Source organism: Cydia strobilella, chromosome 10, assembly GCF_947568885.1.
Source record: "Cydia strobilella chromosome 10, ilCydStro3.1, whole genome shotgun sequence".
NCBI classification, from domain to species: domain Eukaryota; kingdom Metazoa; phylum Arthropoda; class Insecta; order Lepidoptera; family Tortricidae; genus Cydia; species Cydia strobilella.
In genome coordinates this window covers 4489717-4504043 of record NC_086050.1, presented here as the reverse complement: position 1 = coordinate 4504043, position 14327 = coordinate 4489717, and the positions used below count along the sequence as shown (strand labels likewise).

At 39.1% G+C, this 14327-nt stretch overlaps 1 protein-coding gene across 1 annotated transcript; it reads right to left on the bottom strand.

The window, feature by feature from the left end:
• Positions 1-6445: 6445 nt before the first annotated feature.
• LOC134744869 (cAMP-dependent protein kinase catalytic subunit 1) lies at positions 6446-12563 on the bottom strand. Its single transcript, XM_063678805.1, has one exon. It carries the CDS (start codon positions 12204-12206, stop codon positions 11145-11147), a length of 1062 nt encoding a protein of 353 aa, XP_063534875.1. The 5' UTR covers positions 12207-12563; the 3' UTR covers positions 6446-11144.
• Positions 12564-14327: the final 1764 nt, after the last annotated feature.

The following is a 14327-nucleotide window of genomic DNA, read 5'->3' as shown; positions in this document are numbered from 1 at the left end:
GTTGATATTTTCCCCATTGGGGAAACCATTCCCCATGACTTGGCCTTTTCTCAAAAATTCTTCTAGAAATCGATTTTCGCTCATGTCGTCTCGGATATGGGTATATTTGGTATCAGTGCATTCAGTGTGATGACTATGATGTCCTGAACCCATAATTTCACGATACTAGACCAAGGTAAAATAGTGGTCAAAAGGTTTGAATACTCGTTAATACGATTCGGTTATCCCACAATACACCATTTCCCGCTATTGAAAATGAAAAAAAAAAACGATTAATCAATATAAGAATATTGAAGTAAGTATAACTCAGATCACTGTGCTGGTGAAGTACGAGTACAAGAGTTACTCAGAGCGATTTTATTTATATCTTGCGGTGATGATTCAGTTGCCGGAACCATAAATTGGTGTAGAATTTGTACATTTGAACTGGGCTCAGACGCAGACATGCCATGTTGTTTAAGACAATTTATATTTGAAATGGATCGGTTTGAAATTTGAAACGAGATTTTTCTGGCGGTGGCATGTTGGACCGAAATACATTTGCATAACATGCCAAATGTAATAAAAAATGTGATGTCCAATAAAATGTGTTGATAATTGCTATACGGAAGCTACTTATTGGTGTTAACGTCGTAGTTACTTGTAGGAGTTGCCTACATACATCAGGCGATATTTGACATAATATGGAGGTGCGCCAAAACATGCTAATCGTGCTGATATCTTTAAGTACTCTAAGTAGTCTGGCTGGCCAAACATGTAGATACTAGATAACAATAGGAGCAAAATCCACACTCATCCATTTCTCCGAACGCGGCTAACGCTCTGGACATCTAGGCTTCCCGGCAAATTTCTTGATATATGCAATGTTTGAAAGACTAGGCGTCTTTGACCAACTCTAAGAGCGAGCAATACGTGTTTTCACATATTTTTGTTGCTGCTTTCCCATTACTTCCGATAGTTGTTAAGAAAGGAAAGTCGTCTCGTCATCCCCGTCTGGGCCTACCCCGTCCACGCTAAGTACGTAAAAAAGCATGATTTTATGTACACAATAACATCAACACTTGGCCAAAATAACCTAAAAGCGAATGTAAACAACGTTGAGACAAGACCAATTAACTAATTGCTATCGAAAATTGAACTTAACGTTTGGGAACCTTTTTAATAGCGGAAACCGTTAACAAATTCAGTAATTAGACGTTGATATGACTTGAACTTTATACTTAAGGGTGAGTGTGGGCTTGGAATGGTAATTCTCGCGTCTGCTGGAGAATAAACTGAGTGTATAATGTTTCCTGAGTGCAGCGATCGTTCATCTCGCTCGGCTGATCTTAGTGGGTTCGTCGCGAGATTCATAACCGGGTCATTTTTTATTTTGATGTTATTTTTTAATTTTTCTCAGATTTTGACAAAATTTGGTGGATAGACAGTGAATATCCGGTAATTATTCAGTATTCGGCATATTGGGCATATTTTTCAATGTTCGTATTCGGCCGAATACGAACATTGAAACTTCGGACTGCCGAATATTTACCGAATAAACAAATTTTCTTAAGGGTAAGGGTACTTCGCGCTCGCATTCCCGGTCGGTCGAGAGAAGGGTCAAAAACACGTTATGAGTGCATACCGCGGACCTGAATGAACTAGTTTTCAGAGTTTTAGCCCAACCGAACGTTCGGCTGAATATTCGTATTCGGCAAAGTCCATATTCGGCCCATCTCTAGAGCGTACTATTCGCCAGCGTTCGACTCACCGCCCCGCACAGTGGAACTGGAAACAGCCGCACTGCTTATTAGGAAGCAGACTATTAGCGCTCCACGTGTCGGCGTCGTGCCCGCGCTGCCAAACGCCGGGACTATGATCTGTGGGATGAAGACGAGACAGGAAAGTCGTCGGCTGTCGACGCTGTCGTGTCTACAATGATTTTTGCACAAAATCTCTAACGCAGCGTACTACGTAGGCGAACAACCCGCGAACGCGAAGCGAAGCGATGTGGCGCGGGGTGAATCAATCCTTTGATACCTATAGAAGTGTCCTACGTGGGCGATCTCGTTGCAAACGCGAACGCCGTGGGCCCGCCGCGCCGCGCCCGTTCGCTTCGCGTTCGCGAGTTGTTAGCTTAAATAAGATGCAGCGTAACTAAACAGTAAGTAGATATAGGTTGGTTTGAGTGCTTGTGATTGGCACATCGGTTTTAAAGAAAACCAAATCATTAAGATCAGTATTTTGGTTAGGTACCAAAGGCCTTTGATATAGTTGATCCTCGTTAAAAGTATAATAAATTTGACAACAAAAAGTCGTATTCTGCCTTTTGCTCCAAAAAGAATAACAACTAAGATTTTCCAATGTCACTTGACGGGTACTGTGCGTGTTGGGGCAGAAAGTACACAGAGCTAACGCAAATGCATTAAAAATAGAAAAAGACTTGTTGAACGTCGATAGATGTCGTCAATGAAATAATCACGCCGATTGACCCGTGCTGACGTAGGCTACAGCCGTCATTGTCTCGACGTAATAACGTAAACACTGGTTATCTCTACAACAGATTATATATCTAAGGCTAACGTGAATCAACGAATTAACGCGGTTATAACACTGATGCAAATCAGGGACCGGACAACCCTTTCCGCGATAAAAGCCTTTCAATGGGCGTCCCTTAAACACGGCTAACTAACACATCGAAAAACTTTCCAGTTTAAACTGCAAGAGCGCGGAGCTTCGTAACCAGTTGCGATCGAAAACTTTTTCGGGCTTGTACGAAACCAGTTGCGCTCAAAAACTATTTTTTTCTTATACGTTACCAGTTGCAATAGAACACTTTTTGTTTTTGTACGAAATCTCTCGACCGTTCATACAACCAGCAAATACCTTCTTATTATAATGTACAAGTTATACAGGTTACTGTAGGCCTAGCACATGATTGGCCCGACAGAATCTCGCGGCGAGACCCGTATTTTTCTATGTTAATTAAAGAGGGACGGGTAGTCTATCTCGCCGCGAGATAATGTCGCGCCAATCTTGTGCTAGCTCGGCTGGAATACATCTAATGTATTCCTGGTAGGAGCTAAAATGCAACAAACTTAATCCCCCTATGTGAAGCCAAAAATCTATAGTTTCCGAGATTTATTAATTTTTGTACGTCATGATAATTTCTTAACTTAGGCAATTTTTTTTAAAACTTGATTTAGCGAAACTCGGTCGCCCAGATTTATATAGGTACATGTTACATAAAAACTTAACAGTAAGTAAAATGACAAATGACTGGCCATTTAAAGATTACCTCAAGTGAGTTCTAATCCAATTACCCTAAAATAATGTAATTTTACTGTTAGCTGTCATTGGTTATCATTCGTGTGTCTGCAAATAATCTACGTGCTGTGCAATAAATATGAATAAAATAAAGCTACAATTGATTTCATTACGACAAGAAGAGGAGGGCGTTCGATGTTATTAGCAGGACGAAGACGAAGTTTGTTGAATCTCCTCAATCACCTGTGCACCAGTACCTGTATACCGTGTACATTACCAGTACATTATAATAAGTATTTGCTGGTTGTATGAACGGTCGAGAGGTTTCGTACAAAAACAAAAAGTGTTCGATCGTAACTTGTTACGTATAAGAAGAAAATAATCTTTCATCGCAACCGGTTTCGTACGCAAGCCCGAAAAAGTTTTCGATCGCAACTAGTTACGAAGCTCCGGTTGCGTACGCGGCCGAAGGGGTTTCCACTCCTTTTACACTAGTTTTACAGATGAAACCGCCAACTTGTTTGTCACCTCTATTGCTTGGAATTAACGTTTACGGTTTAATTGTGTCAGATGCCTTTATGTGTATACGCTTCGTTGAGTATTGATGACTTTACCTACGTCAGTTTCACGCTATGTAACATAGAAACAAACAGCTGAATCGTATTCTAATAGGTTTCGCTCGATGTAGCAAGCATGCCAATATGGAGGACGACCTGTTTTCGCCTTTTTCTACTTTTTCGTGTCATCTATCGGATTTAGATTTATTTATAGCACTGCACACATAAGTCAGTATTTTAGGCTAAATGCGTACTCAGCACTTTAGAGTTAGACCAAGATAAGTCTGCAACGATTTTGACAGCACACGCAGTGCAAGTATTATTTTAAACGTCAAACTCCGATTTTACGGTCCTATTTTTTATTGCTTTGTTCATTTACGTAGCTGCCTACAGAATGTTTATTATATCTGATCATCCTCTGAGAGGTGAATTTGAACCACTAACTATAGGGACCTCGTAGTAAGTGCTGTTCAGAACTAGTATTACTTACATATATTTACCCATCAGACATCAGAGTATAGTCAGGCATAACGAAATCACCCTGTATACAATACAACCTACAGTACCTACCATAATACAATAATACGACAGTCATGAAAATCATATTAAACAGTAATACCACGAGTCACTGACATATACGCTAACTTCTACGTAATTTACATTACATCTCGCTGGCACTGTTTTTTTTTTTAATTAAAACTGTTGGTAGTACCAACGGCCCTCGGCCCCTCGCTACGGATACGGGCGAGTATTGGACATTGGCACTGAACATGAAGGCTCTTTGAAATTTGAATTAAATCTGTTTATTATTACACCTGTATAATTGTCATTACCGTTATATATACAATAATTGCAACAATACATATGCGTTTAACTTTACATTGATATATCTTAGTTTTACGTTTCCTATAAAATACATAGGTATATAGTTTGTCAAGCAAATCTTGTCAGTAGAAAAAGGCGCGAAATTCAAATTTTCTATGGGACGATATCCTTTCGCGCCTACACTTTTATAAATTTGCCACCTTTTTCTACTGACAAGATTTGCTTGACCAACTATATATTAGAAAAAACATGTTTAAGGTTTAAGCGGAAATCCAGAAATGGAACCCATAAGTTCGAAAACGAGGTAACAACTTGTACTCGAAACGAATTATCACCGTCAAAAATCGAAGCAAGGCTTGATGAAGTGATATCACTGACAATTTACCATCTCGACTTCCGACACAACTTCTCAAGGGGTCCGAATGTTACTTTACCTATTTATGAGTTGATCATAAGTCATAATCTCATAACATTCGGACAGTACTTTTTTAAAATGGCCCCCGCAATCCGCATTTAAGCCACTGCTACACGATGCGAGTATTTACACAAGTCCCCAAACTTGCTTACTTTCGCGTCGCCTCGATCGGCTCGCCATTCTTTTGAAATTGCGGCGAGTAGTTCAAGGCTGGTTACATAACGCATTTTTTTTGTTCTCGTGTAAGTAAATAGTGTAAATACTACTTTAACTGCTAGGCCTGAGCACATTGGTAAATAGACTTGGAGACATTGACATATATCTAAGGACGGGCCTTACGGGCACTAAGAATGGTGCTAGTTCAGCGGTGTCACTCACGCCAATCGTGCAGTCTAGTTGCGAACAATCGCGCGCGCGTGATGCGAACTTATCAACCAATCGCGTTGTGGCGTATTAATTATCCCGGTCACATACTCGACGAGTGGCATGGGAAGTGGCCGAGGTATAAGACTGCACGATTGACTCGAATTCGTGTGCGGCACACCGCTGTACTGGCCACATTCTTATTCCCCGTAAGGCCCGTCCTTAGATATGCGTCAATGCTTATAGATGTTCACAGTCAAGAGCAATGAAATTGGATCACTGATGGAAATTTCTATATAAAGTGGTTTGTTTTTATTGCTTACTAAGAGTAGAGTGTAACTTAAAACGGCTATAGAAATACCCCGTTAAACATTATTTATTTACGCTAAATTTTATGTTTGTCTCTATACACCCTGAAACTGTAATTTAGGACCTAATAGTTACTCCCAACTTATCAATGAGACCCTAAATTGGAGTAGGTGTTACTTCTTAAAGGGTAGATACAGTAAGGTGCAGAGATAATTGACCCCCTTGCATAGAAACTTGTTTGCAGGAAGTCAGGTATCTCTGCAGATTACTGTAACATTGTTTAGTCTACTTGAGCATGTTACTAATACATGTATTTTTGCAGATGATACTAACGCATGTACCTACTTCCCGTCTTAATTCAACGTACATGCATACATACATACATATAATCACGCCTATTTCCCGGAGGGGTAGGCAGAGACCACGGATTTCCATTTGCTACGATCCTGACATACCTCTTTCGCTTCCTTCAGTTTCATAACATTCCTCATACACGCTCGCCGGTAATTCAACGTATACTTTACTTATTCCAAAGAAACTATATTTTTAAGTTAAATTATCAATTGTGAATTTCTACAAAGCCAAATATCGTCTGACGCAGATTTCAACCGACGGGTCTGAATATTATTTGCAAAACCATTACAACTCGACCGTTTTGCGTAACATTATAAACACATTAAGCAGGACATTGAGACAAAGTTTAAACAGCTGATGGAAATCAAACGAAAAGTTACATCGATATTTTTAATTTCATCGTAATTTTATGGAAGATCAATACATGGTGACAAATAATTACTGAAATTAACTGACTTTTTACACTTGAACCTTCAATGCTATAGGCACTCGATATAATAGATCTAGACGTGAACATTTTAATATTAATACGCACAGATATAAAAAGACTGCTCTCAAATACACATACTGTCACACTAATGTTTATAATATCCAAAAATGGCTTAAAATGTTCACATTAGAACGTCCACATTGTGTTGATGAGCAAGTTAAGGCTGGTTTACACGATGCCAGTTGCTGGTGCTAATGTCGCTGACATGCCAGCCGCAAGCGCAACGAAAGATAGCCCGGGTTCTATTTCGTTTTAACGCTGGACTTACACAAAAGTGATTGCGTGGAAAGTGCCATTGTACTGGCATACCAGCAAGATTAGTACCAATCACTGACATCGTCTAACCCAGCCTATATGAAGCTACTGGAATGAAGATCTGCGTATACCGAAGCTGATATCAAATCTCCTACTTATCGGGGACACGACCACTCTAGATATATATACAATGAAATAACAAAGGAAAACTACACCTCAGAACCTTACTTATTACGATCCAAAAAAGAAATATTGCAGAGATGAAACTACAAGACAGCGTTGCGCGAGAATTGAAGGCAAAATCGAAATGCATCTTGTTAAACAATGTCTAGTTGGTGAATGTCTTTCACTTTTATAGAAAATGATATGCACCTTGTTTTTCCATGCTTTGATTGCACAGGCATGACAGTACAATGGCATGAAAGCATTCTGTGAGACATTTTAATCTTTGATTACATGCTGTATCATCATCACTTATATAATACAATTCGTAACCGAAACAAGCACCTACTTAACTAATAAATAACATTACACTACCTAATATAAAAATCTAAGGCTTCTCATGCGATTAAAACTTTTGAAAGATAGAACAAAACAAGCAGATAGTGACTAGTCGCTATACATATATTGATTCTTAGTGATCTTTTTACTTCATGATTTTGTTAAAATAGACCTGGTGAAAACACTCACGGTTTACATACAGATAAATTGGAGCACATTTCATGATCGAGACAAAACAACTTGTCGGCGTATAATGGGCACTTTTATCTGTTAATTATTATCGAGATGCATCCTCCTGAATGCAGCGACACTTGCCACCGACTGGCATCGTCTAAGTCAGTCTTTATTGACGAATGTGTTAAAGCATTTGTCTCCAACTAGTATCCAAAAGACGTCCAGTTTACGATGGAACACAACGGATGTTATCTTTTATTTATCATATGATAAAGGTAACCATAATACGCCTCTCATTACACTATGATAAAGCGACAGCCGATAAGGTGTCGCTTTCATCGCTCGTCGCGTTATACTTGAGTTACTTATCTGATCAGAGGGCTTACCGCGAACCACGTTCGACGTGTTGCCTCTCTGTCGCACTTGTAAATTCGTACGTAAGTGTGACAGAGATGCAACACGTCGAGCGGTGTCGTATTACTCTGGAACACCTGTACCCGAGCTCTAAATATACCCTCTTATCCATTTAACATCTGAATCGAGTAAGCACCATGATGTGGAACAGCAAGTAACCTTGCTAAACTTATTATTAAAGGTTCACATAAGTGCACTTGCACTAGTTACTAACCCAAGCGTAAACAGGCCTTTACAGAATAGTACTAACAACATAAAATGGCGTGAGATAGAAAAATGAATTAGTAATTTTCTACACTGCCGGCAGACTAACTTTTTCTACCTCATAAGTCTTATGACGTTAGAACATATTCTCAAGCATTGTCTAAATAGTTACTTGCTCTCCACTTAGTATAATTTAAATAACAATAGTGCATAATTTAGTTCTGTTTGTGACAAGCATACCACTGAGAGTGGACATGTAACGTTTAAAACTAGCTGATACATTAAATGAAGGTGTTAACGTAAGTTGCTAAAAAATCTTAAAAATATTTAAGCACGTCACAGACGGAGCGATAATATATCAGATATCTTATAGCAAGGCATATTACGATATCTTTTACGTACAATTTGACAGAGTCCACACACAAAGCTATATTATATTATATATTTTGGTATCTTACGATATCTCATAGCAAAGCATCTCATCATACCTTAAGATGTTATAGGTCGGTATATTACGATATTTACGATATATTTTGGTATATTTCGTCTCTCTCACAATGTAGGTGCTAGATAGAGAGCGATATATATTTTGGTATTGTTATCGTGTGTGGTGCTTAGCTATACTCTAAGATATCTGTCGGTATCTGTCGGTATATTATCGCTCTGTATGTGACGGGTTTTATACAGCAGGCCCATTACTAAGAATCTTTATGGCACCAAGTAAACAATGTAGGTAACATTGACATTTAACAAGAAAAGGTTACTCACCGACAACTTATCTGTGGTTAGCAACATAAACATGTAAGATAACATATTATTTTGCCGGACTATTCACCAACAGACATCATCTTTACAGCAAAAAATCTTTAGTGCTTTATATTATTAAAGAAATACACATAAACACTAATAATTCAATTAAGAAAATAGGTAGATTGTAAATCGAGATATGGTATTGTATCATTAAACTAGATTCATCTAGTAATGATACAATATCATGTGTGTTCACTGTTCACACACAAAAACAATAAATATTTATAGTATACTACACACATACATTTGTTCCTTTATTCTGTGTATAACTACGGGTTTTCATCAATACAAGGACATAAATGCTGCATTTATGTGTTTGACATGAATTGGCACCAAGCCACATGAAACAAGGTCCTATATCGTCAGGTGACAACCAAAACTCAATAATTACCACCACAAGTTCATAGCCATAGTGAACCATATAAGTAACAAAATAGTCAATTTTTTTTTTTGTAATTAGCGACTTGGTTGTCACCTGACGATATAGGCTTATATATATAGGGATACAGGTGGACTTGGTCACTTTTTCTTTAGTGTATGATATCTGTTCCAGTTTATAATTTATATCTATAGCAGTGACAATAAAACATAAAATAATTTGTTTTGTTCCCTAGTTGGATATAGGTTTCTTGTCACTGGCAAACATGTAAATACAGCGTAGGACTAGTAGATCATATTCTTTAAGTGTGGTCTGAAGGTGAGGTGATAAATGTGCAGCTCTCCCTGACCCTGGGATACTATGCGACCTAATAACTATTACCACAGGCGCGCACAATATCTCCATAATGTAAAATGCACTACAAATAACTATATTTTTATTTGTACAGCCTGGATTCAAAGTCCTACATCTAATAGCTAACAAACTTTATAGTAAACATTGCCAGTTAGCCGTTCTCTCATTCCATGGAACAAGAAATTAATGGGACCGAATGAATAGCACTTATGAGACAGTCATGTATTGATATTAGAACTTGTTATACACACCTACTTACGCTTATTGATAACATCAGTCTCAATGACAAGATATCACCATGTAAAATGGCATTTTAAGAGAATTACTACTAAGATATTTTAATCATATTCCTATGTATACAATAAAACAACATTAACATCCAAGTATAAAGAAAAGAAACCAGTTCTTTAAGAATGAATGAATGAGGATTTGGTTGAATATGAGAATTTTTGCTTTATTTATAAATGGGAATATGTTTAAAGAAGTGTTAAAATTTATTGCTTTCCGTAAACTGATGCTAGCAATAAGTTTAGTTACATCATAGATTACCTATACAAGACTGGCATATCATTTAATGTAATTGTTACACAATAAAAATTCATAAAATCTACAAAATAAGGAACTATACAAATTACACTTAAACTTGAAAGGAATTCTCACATCAGATCACAAACACATAGGTCAATTGCACAGACGGGTGAACACAACTACACAGTTACAAGAAGTAATCTCACCACATTGCCATGTAGTTAAGTTCCTTAAATAAAATATCAACCGATTAACTATAAATAAAACAAATAATGAAATGTCATTTTTAAAATCTATACAACATTCCATCAAGATGAGAACATTATTTAGGAAATTCAATAATAATTAATAATTATTATTGAATTTAGGAAATTCAATAATAAAAAATAATATATATATAATCCACTAAAAAGTAGTGATTGAAATAGCACTAGAATCTGATGGTAAGTGATGTAGATCAAAATTCAAATTGAAAAATTAGATTGTGAAGATAATATTGCATGAATTTTATATGGAAAATTGTACTGATTTCTTAAAAACAATATAAAATAATTTATGCCCACCACATTCCATTGTTATCAGCAGCTAACTATCATTTAGGTGTGAAAAACATAATCAGAACATGATTCCGAACATTGTAACACTGGTATTACACTCCTGCGGTCCTAACATCGGGGAATATCGGCTGAATACGGACACTTCAGCTATAACAGCTATGTTATGTCATTCTGAAAGGGCACTAAGCAAATGAACGCCACCGAAATATCGGAAATCAGTTCTACTTCATCACGCCTATGCTCCGAACTGAATCCACCTGCGGGGCCGGCCCCGGGGCGCACCAGCGTCCATGTCCACCTGAGGCCGAAGGCAAAGAGCACTCGTCGCGTCGCGACCACGTCTTTGTAGAGAATTCACTAATACAAAATACCTACTCACGGTGTCCGCGCGCAGGCACCTCCAGTGCGCTCAGAACTCGGCGAACTCCTTCGCACACTTCTCCGTCGAGGAGATGCGCAGCGCCTCCTCCTCGTAGTCATCGAAGTTGCTTGTGTCGCCCGGGCCCTTGCAGCGCGGGATGAACGGCGCCTCTATCTTCTTCTGGAAGACTGAGATCCAGTCGGTGCTCGCAAACCATTTGTGTCCTTTGATATCGTTCACGCCCGCCTTCAGGTTGCCGTAGCGCTTCGTCAAATCCACCTGTAGTAGGTTGCGGAGCAGGTCTTTCAGATCCGACCCGAAGTGCGACGGAAACCGGACTTTGCCCGAAACGATTTTCTCGTAGATTTGAATGGGTTGGTCGGCGAAGAACGGCGGGTAGCCGGCCGCCATTTCGTAGACGAGAACTCCTAGAGCCCACCAGTCCACGGCCTTGTTGTAGCCCTTTGAGAGGATGATCTCGGGTGCGAGGTACTCTGGCGTGCCACACAACGTCCACGTACGGCCCTTCACGCGCTTCGCGAACCCGAAGTCCGTCACTTTGAGGTAGCCCTGAGAGTCTATGAGCAGATTCTCGGGCTTGAGGTCCCGGTAGATGAGGTCGAGGTAGTGCAGGTATTCGAAGGCGAGCACGATCTGCGCGGCGTAGAATCTCGAGTGCGGCTCCGAGAAACGGCCCACCTTACGCAGGTGCGAAAACATCTCTCCACCGGGCACGTACTCCAGCACCATGTAAAGGTTAGAGTTGTCCTTGAAGTGGAACTTGAGGCTCACCAGGAACGGGAAATTGATCGCCTGGAGGATTCGCTTTTCGTTAAGCGTGTGTTCCACCTGTTTCAATTTAACAACTTTCTGCTTATCCAATATTTTCATTGCATAGTATTCCTTGGTGGGCTTGTGTTGAACTATCATGACTCGCCCGAACGAGCCCGTTCCGAGCGTTTTTATCCGCTCGAAGTCGTTCAATCCGGCGGTGTTGGTAGGATTCTTCTTCCATTTCTCCTCGAAATCCTCTTTGGCCTGGTCGAGGAACTCTTTGACGCTTTCGGCGGCGTCCACCTTTTTGTTGGCGGTGGCGGCATTGTTGCCCATGGCGGCACTGCTAACTAGTCCAGCCGGAGCCTCGATTCGCCGTTATTAGAGGCCGCCTTGCACTAATCGATCCCTGCCCTTGCGACCGCGTACGAAACGGGGCAAGTCAACACAAACCCATTACGAGCATGAACATTCCTAGTCTTAAAAGCACTAACACATGTCACAAACAACACTTAACGCAGGCACACATTTACACAAGTTCTGGGTACAAAAAAACTAAAAATATTTTGTCACATTCACAATCCCCAAGAATAAAATGGCTTCCACAATCGTACTCGACCGACAGAGCGAGATCGAGCGAGCGGGCGAACGATTTGCTCTTTGCTCACGGCACGGGAGGCGGTCAATTATGACAATGTTACCAGTATAGATTAAGAAAACTACCATGTTCATCACAAAAACTACTATAGAAAATACATTGTTAAAACGAAGGGTTCTGCGTTTTATTAAAATAACAGTGAGATGGCAGTATAATTAGAATGAGAAAAAGTTGCCAAACGAGTTGCTGCTAATCGAAGCGAAATCACGATCAACCGTGAAAGAGGGCCTATAGCAAACCATTTATTTCGGTTGTTCGTCTATTTCTTTCTATCGCTGGCTGGAATACGAAAGAGTGAAAACAAAATTTCGGCTGTCGATTTTCGTGGTAGGCTTTCTGACTTGATTTGGATGCTACGATTCACGACGTTTTCGACCAGTTACGTTACAATACTTTTATCAATGGTACAGAAACATTTTTTTTTGCAAATCTTATTCTAGAATTTAAATTGCAACTAAAAATAAAATGGTATATCTAAATTACTAGTCAATCAATCTCGTAAATTACATTAATGAATAAACATAACATTTTATCGGTTTGATCTCCATCCGTCGGTTAGAAATACGAAAATATTAGCTTTTTTACATTTTTTTAATTGGCTGTTGGTCGATTTCGTTTGCGCCTTTGCATTGCGAGCGCATTAGAATCGTGCGTAAAAAAAATAACGCGCCAGCCATTTTCCGTATTTGTCATAAAATTGGAATAGTTTTGCATGTTTTTAGTTTATATATTACGAAAATGTCATTTTCAATGCTTGAAAGAACACATAAAATTGACGCTGCCGGTAATACTAATAGAGGCAATTAAAAGCCGAGAACGATAGCCTTTTAACATCAAAATCGGGTGAAAAATAATTGGCGGCATATGATACTTTTATACAATGGAAAATCAGCAAAAACGCCCAGTCTTTCTTGGATAACGTGTTGGTAGCTTACTTCAATGAACTGACGAATAAGTGCCTACAAGACCAGCACGCTTTGGTGCAATTATTCGATGAAAACTGTAAGCCACCATTTTGAAAATTGTACTTTCTGTTTTGACACAAAAAATAATAATTTATAAGTTTTGGTCTTTCCTCGCAAGTGTGTTGAAAAACGTCGTATGTAAAGCGTGTGCATTGGTCATTACACACATCGGCTTTCTTATTGCGCGCTCGCTTACAGCTCGCGCGCACAATATCGCCTCGTGTGTAATGACCAACTTAGCACACTTGTATCATAATGTACTATTGTAATGTTTGTATTGTATTGAAATAAAATTGACTGCAAGGTTATTTGTTTTATTTTTTATCGATAAAAATTATAACTTATTATATATCGCCCCAGAGGTACCACGGAAAAGTTATCGATAAATGCTGGGAATGCGTGCGTACAGCACTATTCGTTTCGCTATGTTGGCACACGTTGCTTGACTCAATTTTGACGTTTGACGTGTGTCATGTCGTGCGTGTGTCACTAGACCTATGCTAAATTGATTCCATTGGCCAGTAAGGTAGTCCCGTCTCTTAAAACATAGTGGTTATATACTGTTTGGGAGTAACCAAGTTCGACGTTGAAATATCGCAACAATTTGTTACAAGTATACACCCCTACAGGGATGTAGATATGCGGTTAAACGAGATAACAATATCGCTTGCTCTCTCTCACTCATAAATATTCTAGGTAACTTCCGTATGATTGGCCCACATTAGATAGGCAGATAACAAAATTTCAGTGCGTAAGTATTTCGCTGCTGTGATTGTTATTAAACGGTTTTATTTATCTTGAACCCGTAATACCCGTATATATAAGTGGGTCAAG